The sequence below is a fragment of the Sapajus apella genome, unplaced genomic scaffold, assembly GCF_009761245.1.
Source record: "Sapajus apella isolate SASKATOON/1434 unplaced genomic scaffold, GSC_monkey_1.0 scaffold29, whole genome shotgun sequence".
NCBI classification, from domain to species: domain Eukaryota; kingdom Metazoa; phylum Chordata; class Mammalia; order Primates; family Cebidae; genus Sapajus; species Sapajus apella.
The window spans coordinates 10852549-10878371 of record NW_022436969.1 but is presented as its reverse complement, the minus strand read 5'-3'; the positions used below and the strand labels follow the sequence as shown (position 1 = coordinate 10878371).

Below are 25823 nucleotides of genomic sequence, written 5' to 3'. Positions count from 1 at the left end.
CTCTGTACATGAAGTCAACAACCAAAAAAACCTGCAGAGGAACAAAGTTATACTAACAGTTGACTTCAAGAACAACAAAAGAAATCAGAAGACAGTGGGATGAGTGCTTAAAAATGTCGTTCCCATGCTCTATTACTTCTTTCTGCCATTAGATGTTTGTTGGACCTCCTTGACTATCATTAACTCATCATTTCCAACTTTTTCTCCTTCTGTATTGCTTTCTGGGTGATATCTTAATCATTAGTTAATCCATTAATTCTTACTTTATCTGTGTCTAGTCTGTTATTAAATCTGCCCATTTTGTAAATTCAGTGACTATATTTTCTCATTTCTAGAAGTATTACTTGCTTTCTCAACATTTCAACTCCAAATTCTGTAACAAGTTAAACAGTTGTAGTTAATTGAGTGATTGACTAAAACTGTGAGAAATTATCAACAGTCCCTAGTAAGAAAGCTGTCTTAAGGAAACTGAACCCAGAAAGGAGTAAATTGCAGAGAGGATTACTATGTAAACACTTTGGTAAACATGAAGAAATCTTATCAATAATTCACTGTATGAAATAGTAATAATTATTATTTTGGGTTATTTTAAAAGATAAACTTGCTAAAGGTGACATGTAAGACAAAAAGGAGTGGTCAGAATTTTAAAATGTTAAGGTTTAAGTCAAACATGCTTGAAAAGTATGTGAAATAAATGGAATATGTAATTTTTAAATAAATTGAGGGGTAAAAAAAGGTAAATACAGAAAATTTAAGCAAGTAAATAGAAGGTAGGAGAGGAGAAAAAAGCACAGAAAACAAAGTACAAAACAGTATGGTTAAATTCAAATATAAACAGAAATGGACTCTCTGGCTCAAAGACAGAAATTGGTGTTATATTTTAAAGATCCATCTATATGTTTATAAGAAATATACTTTAAAGATGTAGAAAGGTTGAAACTGAAATAATTTTTAAAAGATATTTTTAAAAGGCATAGTTACATTGATTCAGGCAGAAAAGGCTTAAAAGTGGAAAGCATTATTAAAAATAAAGGCAATCATTGCCTAAATATAAAAGGAAAAAATAGAAATATATACATTCTAAACTTTATTTTCCAAGAATATATTCTCAAAACTTTGACAGAATTAGAATGAGAAGTTGACCTATGGTCAGTTTTAACCATCCACCACCCAGAAGACCCACCATCTAGTAGAATTTGGACAGACCTTTCACAGAATTTAATAAATTTGGTAGAAAAAATTTAGTGTTAATACATTTAGAATTTAACAAAATAATTTAACAGGCTGGGTCTTACAGAAATCACAAGTTTATGTAAATGATATGTGAATAGCAAAAGCAAAAATACTTAAAACTTCTTTAAACACACTTCTAAATAACTCTTGAATCAAAGAATCATAATGGAAATTAGAAAATCAGTGCTAAATGATAATGAAAACACTACATGTTCAGACTTTGAGATCTAACTCAATAGAACACAGAAATGTATAGCCTTAAGTGTTTACACTTTCAAAAAGAATGAAATCTGAAAACCAAGCTAAGTAAGAGTCTAGCACTGAGAGTCACTCAGAAGAGAAGTAAACTCATAGAAAGTAGAAAGTAAAATAAGATTAGAAATCAGAAAAATAGCCAACAAACAATGGAGAGGATCAACAAAACCAAAAGATTTTTTTTAAGACCAAGAAAAATAGATAAAATTCTAGCATGATTAATAAATAAAATTAGATTCCTGCCAAATCTATGAGAGTAAATCAACCCAGTAGAAAATGGACAAAGGAATAGTCAGATTCAAAAGTAGAAACCTTAATAAACCTCTGAAAAGATTCTGAACTTCACTAGTACCTAGAAGTACAATTAAAAGTTACAGCCAGTGGTTTCACAGCTAAGAGATTCAGTAATTTAAAAATACCCAGATTCTGTAAGAATTGTGAATAAAAATAATTTTCCAGTGCTGCTGTAGGAGTCTGATGATACAGCCACTCTATGTGACTGTTAGAGATGTGTGTGCCCCACTAGTAGGTGTATTGCTCAGAATAGTGTTTTTAAAAATTAAGTTTGAGAATTACTGGTGGTTTGTAAAGTCAATTTAGTAATTTCAACTAGCATTTTTTTAATGAAATAGGAAATATACTTTAGTGAAATATTAGCTTTACTTATATATATGGTTCTTCTAGTTGCATATATGTGTGTACTGGGTTGCAATATAAAATGAATTTCTTACTGTGGGTTGCAGTGGAAGTTTGAAGGCCCAGTGCCTGAGGAAATCAGCTCATCTACAAGGAGACTGGTGCAAGAATGTTCATTTAACATTGTCAGAGCAAAGAGTGGGAAGACAACCTAAACATCTCTGGATAGGACATGGATAACTTGTGGCATGTTCATAATGTGGAATATAGTCTATATAGCATTGGAAAGTGAATGAATATTGGGATAGTTTTCTTTAGAGAACCCATTTTCCTAGTTTTAGTCTAGAAGATGTTTTCTGATACTGAGGTCTTATTTCTTTGCTTGACACTATCAAAATTTTATTTCTAAAAACAAATTCAAGAAAGATGCATTTTAAAAATCAACCATGCTACCATGGTAACAATTTAAGAGCTAACAGTTAAACTCTTGAAATCGTATTGTGGTCTGATTATTAGTTTTGGTTTAATTTTGGTTTAAAGAAAAAAAGAATTCATGGATGAGTACATAAAGTTTCTATTTGCTGGTAAAATTCAAATGCTATACAATCCTCTGGCTGCTCTCTTTTAATAGCAACATTCATATATTATAGTGTATATCATATTACATATGTAGTAAATACCATATAATATATGGTAGTTTAGTATTAGACTGTCCCCTCTTTATTGTCCTTTTTGAATTTAATTTTGAGGGTTTCCCTTCCTTAAAAGTCTGGAGTTCCCAAGTAATCGAAACTGTAACTAAAAGTATGAGGCCGTTAGAATCTTGTCTTGCCACCACTTTATGAGTATTTATTATTAAAAATATATGTGATCCTTACTAGTTATTTTATAATGCTCAGGGAATATATGCCCACTTTGGAGGAATTCTTTGAAGAAGCCATTGAACAGGCAGACCCTGAAAATATGGTTGAAAATGAATATAAGTAAGTAATGTTTCTCATTAGCTCATTTCAATTTTCTCCATTTTTTTTCCTTAGGAATTGTGTGTATACTAGAAAGCTTATTAAGAGAGGCAGTTGATGGAGTAGTGATTTTTCTCTTAGCTGAGTTTATGTTCCAAGTTCATGTTGGTACACATCCTGATTTCAAGGATTATTCCTATTAACTAAACATGACTTAGAATCACCCTTGTTTCAAAACATAAGAAAAAAAATTCCCCGATTCCTGTTTCTCTCCAACTATTAGTTCTTTTCTCTCTACCCTTCAAAGTACGGTATCGCACAGCAGCTATAACCTATCCTTCTTCTCCTTATATAATATTTTCTTCTCTTGGCATCCATGAGAATCCAAATCCTTGGCCCTACTGTTTGCCCTTTGCCCTCTCTGCCCACTCCATCTCACATTCCATTTCAGGCTCCTCATCCTCTGCCCAATTCAAATTTTGGAGTAACATCAAGACTCGGTCTCAGCCTCTTTATCTAGAACCTTCTGGGTGACACCAGTCTCATGGCTTTAAATAGCAATTAAAGAGTAGTGGGTTAAAGGCAAGGGCACTCTTGTCAGAATGCATAGGTTCTGATCCCCTCTGCCACTTACTTACGAGGCGACTAAGGCTGATTTAATAATTGAACTACCATGTCCTTTTCCTCATCTGTTAAATAGTAACCGTACCCATTTCACAAGGTTATAAGGAAGATTAAGTAAGACAATTTGCTTTCGACCATTCAGGGCATGTGGTTAGTACTCAATATTCGTGACTAATGTGACCCTGTGACCAGTTATTAATTACTGTGACCTCATAACTAGTCTCTCTAGATGTGGTCAGTATTTCATGCATCAGCCAGTGATCTTTAAAACAATTGTCCAAGTCTAACCTGCTTAAAATCTTTCAGTGAGTGCCTACTCCAAACTCCTTCCTAGGGCCTAAAAGACACGCTCTGTCTGGCTCACGCTCTCCTGTGTAGCCATGCCTCCCCTCTGCTTTATCCACAGCAGGCCTGTTGCTCTTTACTTCAAAGGCCTTTCCCTTTCCTGTCAGGACCTTTGCACTTCACTGTCTCAGTTGCTTGAACCACTTTTCCCCAAAGGTTCCTGTGACTTTAAGTCCCTCTGGTTAAGCAGCTCCTTCCCTCCCCGGTCTCCTCTTTTGCATTAATGGTTTTTATTTAATGGCACTTACCGCTATCCAAAATTCTCATTTCTCATGTTTTTCTCATCCTTACCACTATCTGAAATTGTCTTATACCTTGTGTGTTTATCACTAATGATGCCTGCTGACACATTGCATATTACTGTGCGTCAGGTACTCTCCACAGCTACTGAGTGCCTGGCTCAAGTGTTTGTTGATTGAAAGAATATTAATTTATCACTGTTACATAAGACTAGGTGGACTCATTCCTAAAGTGATAGTTCAGATTATTATCTCCAGAGAGGGTTTTGTGGAGAATAAGAAAAATGATGTGTATAATTGACAATGAATTTTGAAAATGCCTAAAAGAATCAAGTTGTTTAAACAGAGATATGTCAAAGAGGAAAGCTGTTTAACTGTTTAGGTAAAGCCTCACAGCAGGTGTTAACTTGGAACCTGAGTCCCCAGTGTATAGGGGTAGTTTTTGTTAAGTCTTTAGTGGTACCTGCACATCCTAATGGTAACCTAGCCTCATTTAGATGACCAACTAAACCTAATTGTTATTCTTTAGGGGAGGGAGAGTCTTCCAATCCAAACCTCTAAAATAAATTTGTGGTTTGGTTTCTTCAGCAGCATTGCCTTTTTCTGGAGCATTATCTTTAGAATTTCTCCACGGTTTCTGTTTCTCATCTAATTGTATAACACCTTGACCATTGCTGTACTTCATTAGAGAACAGTTGATGGATTCTATTCTTGACATCACTATTTACTGTGTTGGCTACTGGATGTTTATTTTTTAGTATTTGAGCCACATTGAGGTTGATATTGTGAATTACAGTTTAGATATTATATAAATAGAAACCCAAATGTTCATTAAATTAATATCAAAAGTCAATGCTGAATTTGTAAAATAGTCTGAAACTCACATCTGCAGATGACATTACAAGTATGGATGTCAACTCACCAAATATAAGTACCTATTATGGACGTATGTGTTTTCAGATAGACTAGATGGATGATTCCTATTGTATACATACTACATCCAGCCAGTACTGCACACACTTGTTGACTTGTTAAAATTAAACAAAATGTATGGAAATTTTGAAAATGTGTTTGCTGCATATGAACCCGCCTCTTCAGACACTGTTGGTTCCTGTTATTAGTTAAATGTGCATCTGTTGGTTTGTTATTATCAGTGGACTACATACTGAAAAGTTCTTTAGGAATAAGATTCAAATGAAGAGAATGGGACTTTGAGCTATTTATCTTAAATATAGAATTGCACATGGCAGAACTAAGTAGAAGGGAATACAGAAATAGAAAACTATAAATTACAAGCCTGACATCTCTTTTTATAGGGCTGTGAACAATTCAAATTATGGTTGGAGAGCCCTGAGACTATTAGCACGGAGAAGTCCTCACTTCTTCCAACCAACCAACCAGCAGTTTAAAAGTTTACCAGAATATCTTGAAAATATGGTAATAAAGCTAGCCAAGGAATTACCGGTAAGTACCATAGATCAGCTTTTCATACCCTTTAGTTGACTTCTTCTTTAGAATTGCTATTGCTATGTGAACAAAAAACCCAGTTAATCATGTAAAAACACAAGCTCCCATGTTTTAGAATGAGGGAGAAACGCATTTAAATACACATTTACAGGAAATACATGAGTTGATAAAGTAACTGATAATTTTCTATACAGCATGTAACTTAAGTTCACGGGGCCGGGCGTGGTGGCTCAAGCCTGTAATCCCAGCACTTTCTGAGGCCGAGGCAGGCAGATCACAAAATCAGGAGATCAAGACCATCCTAGCCAACATGGTGAAACCCTGTCTCTACTACAATACAAAAAAATTAGGTGTGGTGGTGCACAGCTGTAGTCCTAGCTATTCAGGAAGCTGAGGCAGGGGAATTGCTTGAACCTGGGAGGCCGAGATAGCAGTGAGCCGAGATTGTGCCACTGTGCAGCAGCCTGGCAACAGAGCAAGACTCTGTCTCAAAAATAACTATGTTCAAAAATCTTTGGTGATGAAAAATAAAAAATAAATAAAATTCATGGTACTTTGGGTAAACTGTTAAGCACCTGTACATGCAGACATGAATTTTTCCTGTTTGCCATTGCATTATATTGTCTTTTCTCAAAGAAAAAAGAATCAAATTTTTAAGAACACTTGCTACTGCCTTCCTTGAGGCCTTACTAAACTCTGGATATTTGCAAATCCTGGCACTGTGCTTTTCACTTCCTTCCAGATTGGGGGAGTCTTTCTAACTCTGGGGCCTTCCCCAGTTCACTCCTTCTGCAGGTGAAGACAGCCCCACTTAGAAACCTTACCTGACACTGTCGTTTAACAATGTCAGGGGTGAAATTCTGATGCCCTGTACTTGGAATCTTACAACCATCCTTATCTAAACAGAGTACCTGCTACCTTACTTCAGAGGCTGGCATTCTTTCAAACATTTTTCTTTCTCATTTTTAGCCGCCTTCTGAAGAAATAAAAACAGGTGAGGATGAAGATGAGGAAGATAATGATGCTTTACTGAAGGAAAATGAAAGTAAGAATTGCATTTGCTTGGTTATTTTACAAAATTGAAGAAGATGGGGGTTCTTTGTTGATAGGTACATTATTTGGTCAGCTTCTCAACTTCTCCCATTTTATCTCGACTGTTTCTTACAGCGAGGAATTTAAAACATTGCTTAGCAATAACTTTAAAAATACTATATTTTATGCAATAAAATCGGGAAGTAATCATGATACTTTGAAATGGAAGGTAAATACATTTGAAGGCGACCCATACCTCTGTTAATTATTGGTAACTGGAGGGGGAGCAGCTCATTTCAGAGAAAGGCTTCATAGTTGTAACAGATGTTAACAGCTTTAGCTTTGCTGATTGACCGTGCTTATTAAGAGTGGTCAACTTATGGAAAATATTAAAAAATAATTGTTTACTTTTAAAATAAAGTCTACTAAAGGTGATTAATAACTCATTGGCCCCATAGCTTTCCATTCTGTTGTATACTTAGAATTGCACATGTCCTTGTACTCTGCACATAATTTATATTTTTTTCATTTTCTAGGTCCTGATGTTCGGCGAGACAAACCTGTAACAGGAGAACAAATAGAGGTATTTGCCAACAAGCTGGGTGAGCAATGGAAGATTCTGGCTCCCTACTTGGAAATGAAAGACTCAGAAATTAGGCAGATTGAGTGTGACAGTGAAGACATGAAGATGAGAGCTAAGCAGCTCCTGGTTGCCTGGCAAGATCAAGAGGGAGTTCATGCAACGCCTGAGAATCTGATTAATGCACTGAATAAGTCTGGATTAAGTGACCTTGCGGAAAGTCTAACTAATGACAATGAGACAAATAGTTAGCTTCTTTTTTTTCTTTTTATTAAAACTGTGATAAGATTTTGTTACCAAGCAGCATTTGATAAGAGGTCCACTGGTTTTGGTAAACAATAAACATTTTTATAACAATTGTTGTACAGTCGGCTGGTGCTCTAAGAACAATAGAACACATATTGGCTCAAACCAGAGTTTGGGGAAGTTGTTGAGAGGGTGGGTTGAGAAAATGACCTAAACGAAGTGACCTCAAGATCACAAAATACATTTCTGTTAAGTAGATGTATTTATAATGAAGTGAAATAAACACTACTTAGGGATATGTTGTTTCCTATACCAAATTAGTTTCCTGTGTGCTGTTAGTAGTTACAAAATCTAGCTATCCTGAAATCCCAGAATAACACTTTCTGAAACCATATGACTGTTCTAGTCGCACTTCTTATTTGTGCTTTCAAGCAGAGGATCAGCAAATGATGGTCTGTTCTCCCTGCCACGAGTCTTGATAGTTAAAACTGTACTGGCACCCAGCTGTGCTCACTCATACTGTCGTCTGTAGCTCCAGTTACACTACAACAGCAAAGCTAAGCCTGAAATATTTACTATCTTGTCCATTGCAGAAAATGTTTGCCAACTTTTTAAAAGAAATCAGGTCTTAAAACCTCACTTTTCTTTCTAGCCTTACAAAAATTGCCTGACCTCTCAAGACTTTTTAATCACTTCAGGGATTCTTGTGACAATCATTTAAATGAGATGTATGTGAAGGCACCCTAAACAAACAGCAAAGCACTAGGTAGTAGCGGAAGATGATAGTACCACCGACTTTTCCTGTTCCCACATAAACATTTCTTTTTAGGGCTCTAAAACGAGGTCACCATTGTTTTTAATCCTGAAGGGCTACAGAGTGCAGATGATTATTCTGTAAACGCTCTTGCTTGGGCCTAAGTTCTAGCTAGTCAAGCAGTGATCTAGCACAGCTCTAATGTTGAAATGGCCTCGGTGTGAGTGGCACAGCATATAAGGCACATTCAGGAATCAAGACCTTTTACTCTCCCCTTCTCAAAAAGACCTGACACACAAGGCCGAATTCTAAAATATCCTATTAGTTTAAAACAACACTGGTATAATTCCTGTTTCTACCTGAAAAAATTCTTTGGAATAATGCTTTTTTAGATCAAATAAAATGAAATCAAGCTTTTTATAATGATAACTATAATTTTTAAAATTCTAATATATTCCATACAAGGCTCTAAACCTCGCTCACCTGGTCTAGTAGTAGCTACAGCATCTAGTAGCTACAGTCAGAAAATCTAAATTCTGTTAAATTCATGTCAATACAATTGTTCTGACTAAATGAGACAATGAATAAAAAAGACTTTGCAAAGTTACAGGCATCACAAAAGTATACATGAACCATTAATTCTTACGGTCTCATCTTCCTCATTCTATTCTTACTCCCCTCCACAAAGTAGAAAGTTTTGATTGCCAAGCCAAAGTTTAGGTGAGGAAGCTATTTACAAATAAATTTCCCTGCAATGCTTATTTTATCCCCTAGTGTTCACAGATTACATCACATCAGATACGAAAGCAAATTGCTGTTATTTTCTATTTTTAATAGTTAATCAGTGTTATGCTCCGCAGAGCATTAAAACGATATACACAAAGAAATAATGAGATGTCATGATAATCCTCAAACTTTATTATAAACGTCTAACTCAAAATCAGAGCCAAACTGGCTGGTAGTATACTTTCCTTCCTAGCAGTCAGTCAAGGGTCCTGGAACAAAGATTAGTAACTAATGTATTAAAATGTAAGAAGCCTATCATACTGAAATCGCATATGCTTGGTGTTTTCTACCATCACCTTAAAAAAAATCACTAAAATTCTAAAATGTACATTAAGATTTGGGTTTTTTTTTTTTTTTTTTTTTTTTTGAGTCTCTCTGACACCCAGGCTGGAATGCAGTGGTGCGATCTCAGCTCACTGCAACTTCTGCCTTCCAGGTTCAAGCAATTCTCCTACCTTAGCCTCTCAAGTAGCTGGGATTACAGGTGTGCATCACCAGGCCTGGCTAATTTTGGCATTTTTAGCAGAGACAAGGTTTCACCATGTGACCAGGCTGGTCTTGATCTTAACCTCAAGTGATCTGCCCACCTCAGCCTCCCAAAGTGCGGGGATTATAGGTGGCAGCCACCGCACCCAGCCAAGATTTGGGGAATTAAGAAAGGAAATACACAAAACACCAACTGAGCCAACGACAAATCTGACTGATAACATCACGGCATTTGGCATCCAGAGAAATCCATTACTTTTACAACTTTGTATTACTTTTTAAAATACAGGCAAGCAACAAGATAAATATTTTTAAATGGATGCTTAACAGCACAGTGTTATAACCACCTTCAGAAATTGTACAGTATTAAGCATATCTGAATCTTCAACCAAGCTCCAACACTCAGAAGACAAAAGACTTGAGGTCAAAAGCTATTAATCCCTCTTATTTTTTTTTATTAAATGTCCCCATTTTCTAAAAATAAGCAACCAGAGCTTGTCAACATTTTAAGACTGATTATTACAAAGCCATTCCGAAGTTAAATGTACAATCCACAGTACATCAGAGACACAATAATAAATGTATAATCAAATGTACTATTATTGATCACAATTTATTTTAAAGTTATGAAAAGCCAGCAACAGGCTGGACAAATACTTGATTGTGCCCATGTTTCCATGGGATGGACAGCAGCACTGAGTTACACAATGAGAGCGACACTTCCTTTTCCACCTTCCTGGAAAAAGTTTGTTAGATAAGGCAAAGGATGGGTGGCTATAGAATGATGGTTTGAACCATGCAAGAAAAACAAATAATAGGTAATAGGTGTGCAATCTTGGGTGGAAAAGCAAGGAAAATGACTACAGAAGAGAAGGGTTGAAAGGCATTTCAACTCAGAATTTTTAAAAATAACGCAAGAAATAATAAGTTTTTTAAAAATGTCTTCCTGCCACCTTCATATAGGGCGGCACAAGCCAAAGATAATTTTCTTTTCTGTAATTTTTTAGGTTGATGCACAGAGTGGTCTGCTTCTGCCCTCTTTTGTTCCAAATGAGGGGAAACATAAAACCACCTATGTGTCTTCTTCCTCTAAAGCTCCGGATTATAGAAATAATCAACAAATAACATTTATTTTCACACCTAAGCATAAATGGCTAAAATGAAGATCACTATTCACTTTCCTCTTCCATTATTTCAACTCTGCGAGGCCCATAGAGTAGAACATAAGCGATATGCCAGTCTCCACCACCAGAAAGCCGTAAGATATCTTCTGGTGTTACAATGCTGACTTTGTCATCATCAAACTTAATCCATTCATCTAAATAACAAGGGAGAAGACGATGAATTAATGTTATGGAGGAAGCTTCTGAGTTCCACTGCAAAAAAGGTATCAAATCATCAGGGGCACACCAGTGCTCCATCGGTCACACCAACCAACAGTCCTCCAAGTGCGGCCCAGTGACCACACAGGCTCCAGGGCACTGCAGGGGTTCCCTCCACCAGGTTACAACCACTTCAATGACACTACTAGAGCACTGCTTACCTTTTCTACCCTCTTTCTCTCGAGTGTATTCTGGAATTTTCCAGAGGCCACATAATGTATGGATAGATAATGCAACAGACTGAATGCAGCCACTAGCAGGAGAACCTGGCTGCCTTCTATTTAAGTCAGACAACAGAAAGACTTATAAAAAGGTAAATCAGTACCATTTCTCACTCGTTTTGTTTTTATATTAATACATAATGGGCTATTACTGTCATTTTTAAATGAACTGATTTTTTTAATTTCTCAATTTTAATTTCTAAGATAGTAAATATTAAGAGACACAAACCTCATAAACCAAAGCTCTTTTGGGCTTCAAGAATGTAAAGTGGTTCTGAGACCCAAAGTTTGAAAACCATACTGCCATACAATTTATAATAAACTTAAAATAACATTGAACCACTGAAAAAAGAATACTCTTTACCTTGTTTCCTCTTCACCCATGATACATAATGTCCTGAAGAACTAGACCTTCCCTGGTGTGTTAGTACTGCTTGTAAGTCATAGTATCCACAATTATTGGAGCCAATATCTAAAGAAAGACGTAAATCCATTAATATTAAGACAATGAATAGACAGGTGCCTTCTCAAGCTAAGTAACAATCAAGAATAACTCTAAAGTCCACGTTAGTGAAGTACTATATTATCAGAATCCAGTAAGATACTACTGTCCAATCACAGTTAAGGCTTCATGATTGATGTTTTAAGAAGTAACTTACTGATAGAACTGTATGCCAACAGGAGTAATTTTACTATATGTCATATTAAGGTAAATTGTTTAAGAAACCTGACATTTTGTTTGAAAAGCAAATCGGAATAAATAAATATGGGCAAGACATAAATTTTACCTTAAAAAGGCACATATACAATAACTCAACTGAAATGAAAATGTTACTTACCATCAGCAAAAGAAAAGGGTTCATACTTAACTTCTTTCTGGGGACTACTCTTTTTGTCACTCTAAGGGGAAAAAATGTTTAATTTTAAATCATGATTTTGGAAATAAAATTTGCATCTCTGTTAAGTGTTCAATTTAATAAATATTTACTGTCTACAGTGCAAAGCAGAGACAAAATACAGTCTACCTTTCAATTACTAAAATGATGTAACTACAGTTAAAACTGTAAACCCAGTGGTCCTGCATTTTAACAATATAAAATCTTGTTAGATGACAGTAACAGACACCCTGAATGTGACGATCAATTTTAAACCACTAAAGTGAGAGCACAGCAGTGAATGTAGCAGTACAGTTAAACAGTGCTCTAGGGCAGAAAAGGAAAACCCAATTCCCCAATTTTACCAAAATACTGTCATATCACAGAGGTAGGGGAAAAAACCAAGTGCTTCTAAAACAAGGGAAGTTAAATTCCTGCAAATTTGTATTAACTCTCCTGAGCCGCGTCAGCACAAATGAACTGAAGTATTTTTCAGCAAAGACTTACCTACATTAAAGAGGTACGATTTAAATTAGACAAAGACTCTTGGGAGGAACTCGCTGCCTCAACTCATTTTAGCATGTAACATGAGAAAAAGAACTTATCTAGGTATACAGCACAAAGTTCTTTAAAACTATAATAGTAATGAAGACAATGCCAGCAGCCTACAGATAGCTGTGACGACAAGAAGTCAAAGGATTCCACAACAAAAAATGGCAACTAGGTTAATCATACCTTTTTTATATAGATAATGAAACAGCTACAGCAACCATTAAAAAATATATACAAAGAAATAAATTTTAAAATACTATAAAATAGGATTCTAAAACACAGTTCAAATAGCTTACAAGAAGACAAATAAAAAGTAAAACAGCCAAAAAGCAGAATTAAACCCTAAATGTTAATAATTGTGCTGAATGTAAATAGTCTATACCAGTCATATTTAAATTTAATATAATTTAGGCTGCACGCAATGGCTTACGCCTGTAATCCCTGTACTTTGGGAGGCCAAGGTGGATGGATCACTTGAGATCAGGAGTTTGAGACCAGCCTGGCCAACATGGTAAAACCCTGTGTCTACTAAAAATACAAAAATTAGCCAGGCATGGTGACACGCGCCTGTAATCCCGGCTACTCAGGAGGCTGAGGCACGAGAATTGCTTGAACCCAGGAGGCAGAGGTTACAGTGAGCCGAGATCACACCACTACACTCCAGGCTGGGTGACAGAGCAAGACTCAGTCTCAAAAACATAAATAAAGTAATAGAATTTAAATCAAGTAAGTGTGTTCTCTCACCACAATGGCACCAAACAAATCCACAGAAACATAAGAGGAAAATTACTTAGTAGCTTCTAAATAATCTAAAATTACTTAGACGCTTCTAAAGAAAAAGTCTCAAGAGAAATTTTTAAAAATACAAGGAACAGAATGAAAATGAAAATACCATTATCAAAATTCACAGGATATAGTAAAACCACTGCTGAAAGGGAAATTTATGCCACCAGGCAAGCAGAATAAAGGAAATAAGAGTAGAAATCAATACAATTAAAAACAGAAAATAGAAAAAAAATCAATGAAACAAAGCCAATTCTTTGAAAAGATCAATAAAATAATCTTCAAGCAAGGGTGGAAAATACAAATTACTAGTATCAGCCATGAAATAGGATGGATCTCACTAACTATACACCCTACAGAGACATCAAAAGGATAATAAATAAATACTAGAAACAACTCTACATACAAATTTGATAAGCTTATGAAATGGATCAATTCTGGGACAACAAATTACCAAAATAAATACAATATGAAATAGATCATTTGAATAGCCCTATATCTATGAAGAAAATTAAAAGCTCCTGAAAATGTGCTTACCTATGTTTAGGCAATAGAAAAATGAATGAATGAATGAATGAAATGAAATAAACAAAAGCTCCTGAAAGTAAAATCTCTAAGCACAGATTGTTTCATCAATTCTACCAAATGTTTAAAAAAAAAAAAAACACCAACTGTACATAATCTCTTCAAAAAGTTAATGAATAAAAACAGCTAATAAATTCAGCAAAGTCTGGCCAGGCATGGTGGCTCACGCCTGTAATCCCAGCACTTTGGGAGGCCAAGATGGGCAGATCGCCTGAGGTCAGGAGTTCAAGACCAGTCTGGCCAACATGGTGAAACCCCGTCTCTACTAAAAATACAAAAATTACCCGAGAATAGTGGCAGGCGCCTGTAATCCTAGCTACTCGGGAGGCTGAGGCAAGAGAATCACTTGAACCCAGGAGACGGAGATCGCAGTGAGCGGAGATGACACCACTGCACTCCAGCCTGGGCGACTCAGCGGGACTCTGTCTCAAAAATAAATAAATAAATAAGTTAGCCAGGTGTGGTGGCGCACACCTGTGATCTCAGCTACTCAGGAGGCTGAGGCAGGAGAACTGCTTGAGCCTGGGAGGCAGAGGTTGCAGTGAGCTGAGACTGTGCTACTGCACTCCAGCCTGGGTGGCAGAGTGAGATTTTGCCTCAAAAAAATAAAAATAAAAATAAAAACAAATTCAGCAAAGTCAAGGATTTAAGATCCATATACTAAAATTGGTTTTATTTCTAGACACTTTAGTAGCCACTCTAGACAATGAAATTAAGAAAGGGATGCCATTTACAAAAGCATCAAAAAGAATAAATGATTTAGGAATAAATTTAACCAAAAAAGTCCAAGACTTATACACTGAAAACTATAAAATAATGTGGAAAAAAAATTAAAGACCTAAATGCACAAAAAGACACATGAAGTTTATGGACTGTAAGACTTAACGCTTTTTTTTTTTTTTTTTTTGTGAGACAGAGTCTTACTCGGTCGCCCAGGCTGGAGTGCAGTGGTACCATTTTGGCTCACTATGACCTCTGCTTTCCATGCTCAAGTGATCCTCCCTCCCACCTTAGCCTCCTGAATAGCTGGGACTATGGGCACGCACCACCATGCCTGGCTAATTTTTGTATTTTTTGTAGAGACAGGGTTTCGCCATGTTGCCCAGGCTGGTCTCAAACTCCTGAACTCAAGCAATCTGCCCACCTTGGTCTCCCAAAGTGCTAAGATTAGGCTTAATACTATTAAGATGGCAATACTTTTTAATTAATCCACAGATTCAATGTAATCCCTGTCAATCTTTTTTGAAGAAATAGACAAGCTGATCCTAAAATATACATGGAAATGCAAGGGACTCAGAATAGCTAAAACAACTTACAAAAAGAAGAACAAAAGTGAAGGTTGATACTTCACAATTTCAAGCCTTATCAGAAAACTACAGTAATCAAGACAGTGTGGTATTAGCATTAGGACAAACGTATAGAGCAATGAAATAAAATCAATAGTGCAGAAATACACTCCTATATATAGATGGTCAAATTAATCTCTACAAAGGTTCCAAGACCATTTGATGGGCAAAGAACAGTCTTCTTAAAAAACGGTGTTAAGACAACTGACTACAGGTATTGATCAACTTACGACCTATGCAACTTACGACCATTTGACTTTACGACCACAATCGCTAGCCACGACTGCTCCGCGTCTGGCAGCGCAAACGTTGCCCAGCTGGGCGTACAACAGTGCGGAACAGCTTCCGGCAGCACTACCATCTCCGCGTGCACCATTTCAACTGTTATCCCAGACTCGGTACAGCAATTTGTGTTTTGTGTCTTGGATATTTTTCATCAAACTCCTCCCAATAAACTTTTATACATTTCGAAGCAATGGACCCAAACATGGAACGATTTGCAAGGACTGAACAGATGGCGCACGATGTGTTTCGTCCATATCGTGAAATTTATGAAGAAAAAAAGAAACATACAATTCAGACAAAGCTCACCATGTTTATGAAAAAAACAACTCCGGTAACCCCAACTGCTGCCTCAGATGACGCCATCAACGATCCGCAGCCAAGCACTAGCGGCCAATAAAATGTTTCGTACATGTTTATATATTTTGATATGTTTTGCAATGGGGAAAATGTTTCCTATGGTATTTTTTACACCTGTATTTTTTATTTTTGTATGCACCTGTATTTTGTAATTTTGTATGTTTTGCAAATATTAAACCAGTTGTACTGGTAATGCAGTGTTTTACTTAAACCTGACCAATGTAAAAATAAGAAACAAAATGGTGTAGAGATGATACAAATGGCATAAAATGAACAAAGAAAATTATGATATATAACAATAATGAAAGAAAATTATGATAAAATATACTTAAAGATTTTTATAACATCATTTCACAGTACTGTACATATAGCCTACTCAACTTATGACCAAATCGTGTTACGACCGGTCTGTCGGAACCAATCGTGGTCGTAAGTCGAGCACTAGCTATATTCACATGCAAAAGAATGAATCTCAACCCACACCTCACACTGTATAAAAAGTTAACCCTCAATGGATCAAAGACCTAAATGAAAGAACTAAAACCACAAAACTCTCAGTAAAAAACATGTATGCATAAATCTCTGTGGCCTTGGACTGGGCAATGGTTTTTTTTTTTTTTTGAGATAGAGTCTTGCTTTGTTGCCCAGAAATGGAGTGCAGTGGCATCATCTCAACTCACTACAACCTCCGCCTCCCAAGTTCAAGCAATTATCCTGCCTAAGTAGCTGGGATCAGAGGTGCACACCATTACACCCAGCTAACTTTTTGGATTTTTAATAGAGACAGGGTTTCACCATGTTGGCCACGCTGGTCTCAAACCCCTGACCTCAAATGATATGCCTGCCTTGGCCTCCCAAAGCGCTGGAATTACAGGTGAGAGCCACCACACCAAGCCTGGCAATGCTTCCTTAGATATGACACCAATAGCACAAGCAACCAAATAAAAAAATACATTGGATTTCATAATTAAAAAAAAAACCTTTCCTCTGCAAAAGACCCTAGGTTAAGAGGATGAAAACAAAAGCTACAGACTAGAAGAAAATATTCACAAACCACATATCCAACCAAGGTCTAGAATACGGAGAACTCTCAAAATTCAAGAGCAAAAAAACAAACCAATTAGAAAACAGGGAAAAGACAAGATGAAGCATTTCACAAAAGAGGGTATTCAGACAGCAAATAAACACATGAAGACATGCTCAACTTCATCAGCCACTAGGGAAGTGCAAAGGCAAACACGGTATCACTATAAACCTATCCACAGGCTGAAATGAAAAATAGTGACAACAGCAAATGCTGGTGAGAATGCAGAGAAAGTGAATCAGTCACACCTTACTGGTAGAAATATAAACAGTATAGCCACTCTAGAAAATATCTGGCAGTTTCTTGAAAAACTATACATGCAACTACCATGCAATCTAGCAATTGCATTCCTAGGCATTCATTCCAGAGAAATGAAATTTATGTTTACATTAAAACCTGTACATGAATGTTTACAGCAGGCTTATTCATCACAGACAAAAACTAGAAACAATCCAGATGTCCTTCAATAGGTGAATGGTGAAGTAGACTGTGTTATATTCACACCAGGGAATATTGATCAGCAATGAAATGGAAGGAGCGACTAATATGCACAACAACCTGGATGAATCTCCAAAGAATTATGCTGAGTGAAAAAGGTTATATTAAAAAGTGGAAGAGTTTTTATTTCATTTGTATAATTTTTTTTTTTTTTTTTAAAGAAACAGGTCTTGTTTGTTATACAGATTGGACTGCTATGGCACAATCATGGCTCATTACAGCATTTAACTCTTAGACTCAAGCTATCCTTCCATCTTCGCCTCCCAAGTAACTGGGACTACTGGTGAATGCCACCACATCCAGCTAAGTTTTCTATTTTCATACTTCGTAGAGACAGGGTTTCACTATGTTGCCGAGGACAGTCTCCTGGCCTAAAGCAATCCTCCTGCCTCAGATTCCCAAAGTGCTGGAATTACATACATAATCCACTATGTCTGGCCAACTTTCTTGAAATAACAAAACTATAGAAATGAACGGGTTGGTAGTTGCCAAGAATTAAGGAAGGGGTAGGGTAGAAGAGAAATGGCCCTGTGGCAATTATGCAAGATCTTTGTGGTGATGGAAATGTATTGTACTGTATTTTGACTGTATCAAGGTCAATATCCTTGTTGTGATATCGTATTATACTTCTGCAAGATGTTACCACTAGGGAAAATGTACTCAGGATCTCTGAAATATTTCTTATAATTACACATGACTCTACAATTATCTCAAAATAAAGTTTAATTTTTTTAATTGCCTTTAACATATACATACAAATAATAATCTGGAGAGTTTAACTTAAAAACTTATTTTTAGCAGGAAATCTTTTTCATTCTGAAGAATTCAAGATATAATTCAGCTGTATCCTATCAGAACCTAAAATAATACACTTTATTAAATATAAAGTTGCTATGGTTATGATTTTAGTAGTTACGGGCATATCAGCAGCAACTATTAAAAGATATGGCGTAGCTGTCATGGTGGACACAAATGAACCAATGTTCTATACCTCCAATTCCATCTCAAAATGGGGATAACTCTACACCTTACAGGAAAAATAACATACTGAAAACACTAGGTAAGATTTCATGTGAAGTACTTTGAGGAGATAAGTATAAAAGGAATATGAGCTACAGATTATGGGGAGAAAGAAAATATTAAGCTTATTCTACCACAAAGGACTCATTTATTCTAAGTAGAGTTCCTGTTCCTCATGCTAAGATACACCTAAAGGCCAGGCATAGTGGCTCACGCCTATAATCTCCAGCACTTTCAGAGGCCAAGGCAGGCAGATCACCTGAGCTCAGAAGTTCAAGACCAGCCTGAGCAACATGGCACAACCCTGTCTCTACCAAAAATGCAAAAAAAAAAAAAAAAAAAATAGCTGGGCATAGTGGCACATGCCTGTGGTCCCAGCTACTTGGGAGGCTGCAGGACGATCATTTGAATCTGCAAGGTTGAGACTGCAGTGAGCCTAGGTGACAATGGGAAACCCTGTCTCAAAAAAAGAAAAGGGGGGGGGAGACAAAACACATGCAAAACTTTAAAGACCTGTACCAATATACGTAGGAGGTGTATACCTGCTAACTGTAATACAGATTCAGCCATTTTTATTAATATTATACAAAGTATAGTTCTGAAGGAAAAATGCAGCAGGGAAAAAAAAGAGCAATTGCTGAGCATTGATGGGAGATTAAGATATTAAGAGTAGAAAGTCAGCAGTAAGAACCTACTGTATTTGGCTGATTCACTTTTTTATCTTCTAGATCCTTGAATTTAGATCGAAAAGATACCATTTTCTCCTGAAGTTCTGGTGTACACAGTTCATACATATCCAACATAAGAGGAAATTTAACATCCTATATACAAACAAACAAAAAACATGTATAAATACTTTTATAAAGATACTTAAAGTATCACACATTTGAAGTAATTCTTTCATAATTCAAATACAGTTGAAAACAAAATCTGTGAAAATCATTTGGAAATGTGCATTTGAAAACCTCTTAAGAGTGCCCATTTTCAAGAATGATCTGGTTATAACATTTTTAAGGTGAGAAATTTTCAAAACATGTTTTTGCATTAAATACTCTAATCCACAAAACTAACCACAGAGTTACCTGACAGAATATCTAATATTTCAGAATTAGATAGCTGCTCAGAAAATAATGGATCTCCCAAACTGGAATAAACTTATGTTTGTTTGTTTTTAATCTGAAATACAACTTTACATAGAAATAATAGTGACATAGTTCAATACCTTATAGTAATATGTATTTAAAGTATACACCACTAGATACTTAAACTACATTTAACCTTCTCATACAACACTAAGTATACTGGAAAATGTACTAAGAATTTCAGATCAAGAGGCTAACATGATAGGCCTCTCCCAGGACTCTATGGAGATGTAGCAGAGCTACAGCTCAACAAAAATAGATTCTGAGGCTGGATACTAACTCAAGGGATTACAATTTTAGTATTCTTTGGGTACCAGTGATTTAACTCTCTCTCCTTTCACGTGAAAGAAAGGAACCACTTACAGTGCAGAGTGTTATCACTCGCTACCTCGCTTCCATCCCCAAACTTACTGATTCTGTATCCCTAAAGATGAGGATGTGGTCTAGGGCACTATTTCTGGGGAGTGCAGGAAAACCCTCAGAATTATATGTGAATCTTTTGAAAAACGTAATACCCTAGGCCCCACCAAAGACTTAACCAGAAAAAAGACAACAGATAATTCTAACATACGTTCTTAGTTAAGAATCACTTGTCTAATATTAACAACTCCCCTAAATATTTCAAAGAAAACTTAACTATTCCTAAAGGAATAAGGAAAGCAATTGTAAGTTAGCAATTACCTTCAAAGAATTATATTTCTTAAACAAAGCAAAGTTCATTGCTAACCTTAAGAACTTTGGCATTCACAGATTCCTTCTCTTTATAAAAAAATCGAACCATCTGAATGGTCAAGTAAGCAGGAAGCCGGCTGATCTTGGACTGAGGAGAGAAAATGGAAAGAAATCCCATTACATCAAAATAACACATAAGTTTTAATCTTTGGTGGTAAAAATTAAGACTGGATAAAATTAATTAACGGTAATCTTTCACTGAAGCAGAATTTGATTTCAAAAGGATTGTATGACTTACAGATTTGATGTACAAGGCATTTCTTTGTAATGTTGGAGACTGTTTGGTGATTTCTTCCTGAAGTCGCTAAAAAAGAACATAACAGAAGACCAAACATTAAAAACTTTTATTGGCCATGAGTAGTGGCTCACGCCTGTAATCCCAGCACTTCGGGAGACAGAGGCGAGCGGATTGCTTGAGGTCAGGGGTTTTGAGACCAGCCTGGACAACATGGTAAAACCCATCTCTACTAAAAATACCAAAATTAGCTGGGCATGGTAGTGTGTGCCTGTAGTCCCAGCTACTCAGGAGGCTGAGGGAGGAGAATTGCTTGAATCTGGGAGGCGGAAGTTGCAGTGAGCTGAGATACCGCCATTGCACTCCAGCCTGGTGACAGAGCGAGGCTCCATCTCAAAAAATTTTTTTAAATTTTTCTTTCTGCAATATAGAATCACACCACTAAGCCTTTTAAAAATTAGCACTACTTAATTGGCAATTTATAGTACATTAATGGATTTATATCTCTGAGAAATAATTTGATGACAATATGGGAAGACTTTTAGATACTGTTCCATTATTATAAGGCATCAAATAATTTATGCTGTTGTGGACTCCTCTGAGTGTAAATACTGTTTGATGTTTTCAGTAATGGCCCAAATGATGCTTAGATTCAGAGAATTTTATAACAGAGCTTTGTCATTCCTATTTATGGATTATCAGAATATTCACCATATAGGAAAATTAAGAGAATGCAGGAAACTCTTGTCCTTTATGTTTTATGTATAAAACCCAATCAGGACCAATCAATTATTGTTAAATTTGAAAAAAAGACGTAACACAGAAAACCTCTGTTAATCTAACAGATGTGGGAAAGTCTTTAAGCCACTGCATATATCTTAACCAGAATGATAACCTTTCACTTCTTACAGCCCATGTGACAATGCGAAAGGTAATCCCTCCAGGCATCATTCGGTAAAGGTGGCAGTGGTAATCTACGTTATAGTGCTATTGTTAGAATTACAGTCAGTACATGTAGAAAACCTGGTAAAATATTTGGCATATACTCTACATTTAACACACATTCACTACTCTAATGTTATGTAAAAAATTAGCACTACTTATGTGCTCTGCTTTAAGAATATAAACAAAAAAGAAATTAGAATTAAAATAATTACTGGTAAGGTTTAAGCATGTTACACTTGTATAATAATTTTTAATGTCTGATTTTTTAAAATTACTAATCACATTACAAAAGGAATCACTGTGGAGTAGCTTTTTAACATTTAACCAAGTTTATTCAGTAGCAAAGAAACAGAGAAATGGAGCCAAATTACTCAAGAATTATCAGAACAAATGATGATAAAACATCTTAATGTTATAAAGTAAATAAATGCATTTTAGGAATACATGTTTTTCAAGAAAATATATCTGGTGAAATCTTAATATTATCACCAATCCACTATCATCTAGACCTTCTAGGTATGTTCGGTTCTCCTATACTTTTACAAAATTGTGAAGAAAATACCATCCTGGAGAGTCCCTGCCAAAGCATTCCACTCCACAGTCTCCAATTAACACTTAGACTTCATTTTTTGGTATATCCTGAAACTCGTACATCATGCCTTACATGACTGTACTCCTGGGGATTAACTAGTTTTGTGTGTTTTTGTTGTTGTTGTTGTTGTTTGAAACGGAATTTCATTCTTGTTGCCCAGGCTGGAGTGCAATGGTGCAATCTCAGCTCACCGCAACCTCCACCTCCCAGGTTCAAGTGATTCTCCTGCCTCAGTCTCCTGAGTAGCTGGGATTACAGGGATGCACCACCATGCCTGAATAATTTTGTATTTTTAGTAGAGTCAGGGTTTCTCCATGTTGGTCAGGCTGGTCTCGAACTCCCGGTCTCAGGTGATCTGCCCACCTTGGCCTCCCAAAGTGCTGGGATTACAGGCGTGAGCCACCACGCCAGGCCGTTTTGTGTGTTTTTAAATATATCTCTCTTAAAAGTCACTAAGTTCATATCCAGACCACCTCAAAACTCTTCCCTCAGTATCACAACACAGAGCATGACTCAGTCTCTCTTATGTCCATTTACCAACCCCTCCCCTTGCCAGCCTTACCTCAAACTGTAGATGAGAACCCCCAGATAACAAATCATCTTAACCATATAATCCAAGCCCCACTTCAGTGTTTATCAACCCACCCCCCTCTATCCAAACTCGGCCTCTGCACAAAAGACCTATTCCAATGCCATATCATTTTTTACTTTTCTTCCTTCAAGACCTCTCCTTATTGGTCATGGTTAGAGGAGATAGCAAAAAGGATCAACCAAAATTTTTTAAACTTCTGCCCTCCAGGCCCTTCTTCAAATATTTAGATGTTGCAATGGCTTTTATTTATGTATTTATTTTTCATACAACTGTGTTTCGGAAGAAGCTAACTTTTAAAATAAACAATCCTAATTATCAGTGCTTTTGAAAAGTGGAATCACACGAACTGCAATTTGAAAACTATTAAAAGACATCAGTTCAAATGGGGAGATCCTTCAAGAGATATACATATTGCCAAAGCATACCAAATTAATAGGTCAGCAAGCAAAACCGTATGTTTTATCTGTAGGCTTATTAGCAGTATGGAAGCTGACATTTTATGTGAGTCTGCATATTCTTTAGTATGGCAATGGAAAAGCAGCACTAATTAAATAATCAGAGAAGCAAGTTCTAGTTCTGGTTCTGCCAAAAGCCAAATAGGTTACTTAAATTCCAGGGCCTCAACTGCAAGACAGTACAATGGGAGAACGGCTACATGCTCTGATTTGCAGAGGACAATCCCAGTTTACAGTGCATAATACCCTCATTCACCCTCCACCAAAGTGTCCTGATTAGACAATACATTATATGACCACCCTTAATGGTTAAGAGCACAAACCTACAAACAACCCTATAGTTACTCTCCTTTTCATGTAAGAAAACAGAAGCTTAGATTAAGTGACTTCCCTTAAAGTTCATAGTTCAACTAAGTTACAAGGCCTATGAAAACAACTATCTCAAAGGAAAAAGTAAATCTTAACAAACATGTAAATTATTCAACAAACATTTCTTGAGTGCTTTAAAATAAAGCAAGGTGCAACACAAAGCACTAGGTGCTTCTTCACAGTGTGACGCAGGAACATCCATTATTTGTTAGCATATGCAACCATGTCAATACTGCTTTTGTCTATGAAATGAAAAGCTAGTTGAAGTTTGTTTGATTTCTGACTATAGAGTTGATTTTGCTAGTCACAATAATTATGTTCTACAAAGTCACGACAAGCACTTAATCAGTGAATACTGAACCACTGCTTCTAGGGGAAATAACAGGATTAGATTCCCGCCAGCCTTTGGTCACAACATTTTCATCAACCAATCCATATATAACCTTGTTTTCTGTGTGTTTCTGTTTAAAGACATCTTATTTCACATACTGTGTTGATTCACTAACATTGAACTCAGAGACAACAGCACAACCCAGGCCCAACTCATGCGTCTCTAAAATGTGTATTTTCTCAGTAAGGCACATCACAGCCTTCCCAGACTTAGAAACAAGAGACAGCACTCAGCCCTATGCTTGGGGGTCATCAAACGGTGAAATCACCAACAAAAAGCAGGGGAAAAAATGCACTAACATTTCTGCAAAAATGGTATTTGTTTACCAAGCTAAAACAAGAAGACCAAGTACTTGTTTGACCTCAGCTTCGACCGTGTGTATCAGGCAACTCAAAATGCGTGCTGCTCTGCACATGGCTACAAATGACCATTAAAGCTCAGCGTATAATGACTTTGGCTTATTCACAAACAATGAGATTGATTGTGATTGTTCTTACCAATTTAAGTCCTGTAAAAAGGTACTTGACTTCCTGATTGATAAAACAGCTAAGCTGAAGTTGATTTTCCTTTCCTTTGGTGACTTCTTCTTCTTCAGATTCTGTACATTTCATGCTTTGTAAACTAAGATAAGGAATATGCCAACACGTATTCAATTTGTTATATGGTCTTGAATATAATTAATATCCTAATGCCATTAAAATTAACGGTATCATTCATTGGCATTTAAAATATTTTAGTCTCCCAATAAAGATTCATTTCAACATACTTACGAAATGTTCATTTGGCTACCAACAATTCTATAAACAACAATGAGTAATGAATGTGTATTAAAAGATAAACTGCAATAAACTCTAAACAAATATAAACTGGTATTTAGTATCATCTTATGGTCTTAGTAGCCCAAAGGTACATAAACACACACTTTTTCTAAGTTCTTCTAACCATGACCTAGAAAACAGTACTTCCCTGATTCATGTTTTATTAACTGGTTCAATCTCATATATATAGTTGGTACACACCATTTCATACAATTAAAAAATTAATTCTTTTTTATTTTAAAAGTTATTATTACCAGTCACCTTGACATATAAGAAATTAATTCTTTATAAGGTGAATAAAAATGAGGTAGACTCTGCAAAATATGTTCTTAGAAAAAATATCCTTCAAAAAATTTATTTAAAATAAGCATATGAATAAAAACATAATGAATATCCTATTATCCTTCAAGATCACTCCAATGTGTATATTTTTCCAAATTCCTAATTTCCACTATTATATTTTTTTAGGTATAAAAACCTCTGGGACAAGTGTGGTGGCTCATGCCTGTAATCCCAGCAATCTAGGAGGCCAAGGCAGGTGGATCATCTGAGGTCTGGAGTTCCAGATGAGCCTGGCCAACATGGTGAAACCCTGTCTCTACTAAAAATACAAAAAATTAGCTGGGCGTGGTGGTGGATGCCTGTAATTCCGCTACTCAGGAGGCTGAAGCAGGAGAATCTCTTGAACCCAGGAGGCAGAGGTTGCAGTGACTGGAGATCACACCACTGCACTCCAGCCTGGGCAACAAGTGTGAAACTCTGTCTCAAAACAAACAAAAAATAAACCTCTGAATGGCCGGACCCAGTGGCTCACATCTGTAATCCCAGCATTTTGAGAGGCCAAAGTGTCTGGATCACCTGAGGTCAGGAGTTCGAGACCAGCCTGGCCAACATGGTGAAATCAGTTTCTACTAAAAAT

At 36.3% G+C, this 25823-nt stretch overlaps 2 protein-coding genes across 3 annotated transcripts in view; one reads left to right on the top strand and one right to left on the bottom strand.

Moving 5' to 3' along the window:
- THOC1 (THO complex 1) overlaps window positions 1–7734 on the top strand; it is a 57165-nt gene extending 49431 nt beyond the window's left edge. The window contains exons 18-21 of the mRNA XM_032293244.1: window positions 3024–3107; window positions 5611–5758; window positions 6731–6806; window positions 7330–7734. Of these exons, the coding sequence (XP_032149135.1) occupies window positions 3024–3107; window positions 5611–5758; window positions 6731–6806; window positions 7330–7625 (604 nt within the window). The 3' untranslated portion in view covers window positions 7626–7734. The remainder of the gene's footprint in view (window positions 1–3023; window positions 3108–5610; window positions 5759–6730; window positions 6807–7329) is intronic.
- Window positions 7735–8235: 501 nt separating this feature from the next.
- Window positions 8236–25823, bottom strand: part of USP14 (ubiquitin specific peptidase 14) — a 58289-nt gene continuing 40701 nt past the window's right edge. Inside the window, exons 10-16 of one of the 2 annotated variants that reach the window (XM_032293245.1) lie at window positions 24584–24698; window positions 20746–20811; window positions 20503–20595; window positions 19329–19454; window positions 12088–12148; window positions 11613–11720; window positions 8236–10963 (exon numbers count right to left, since the gene is read on the bottom strand). In XM_032293245.1, coding sequence (XP_032149136.1) covers window positions 10815–10963; window positions 11613–11720; window positions 12088–12148; window positions 19329–19454; window positions 20503–20595; window positions 20746–20811; window positions 24584–24698 — 718 coding nt within the window. In that variant the 3' untranslated portion in view covers window positions 8236–10814. The remainder of the gene's footprint in view (window positions 10964–11612; window positions 11721–12087; window positions 12149–19328; window positions 19455–20502; window positions 20596–20745; window positions 20812–24583; window positions 24699–25823) is intronic. The other variant, XM_032293246.1, reaches the window with a different exon arrangement.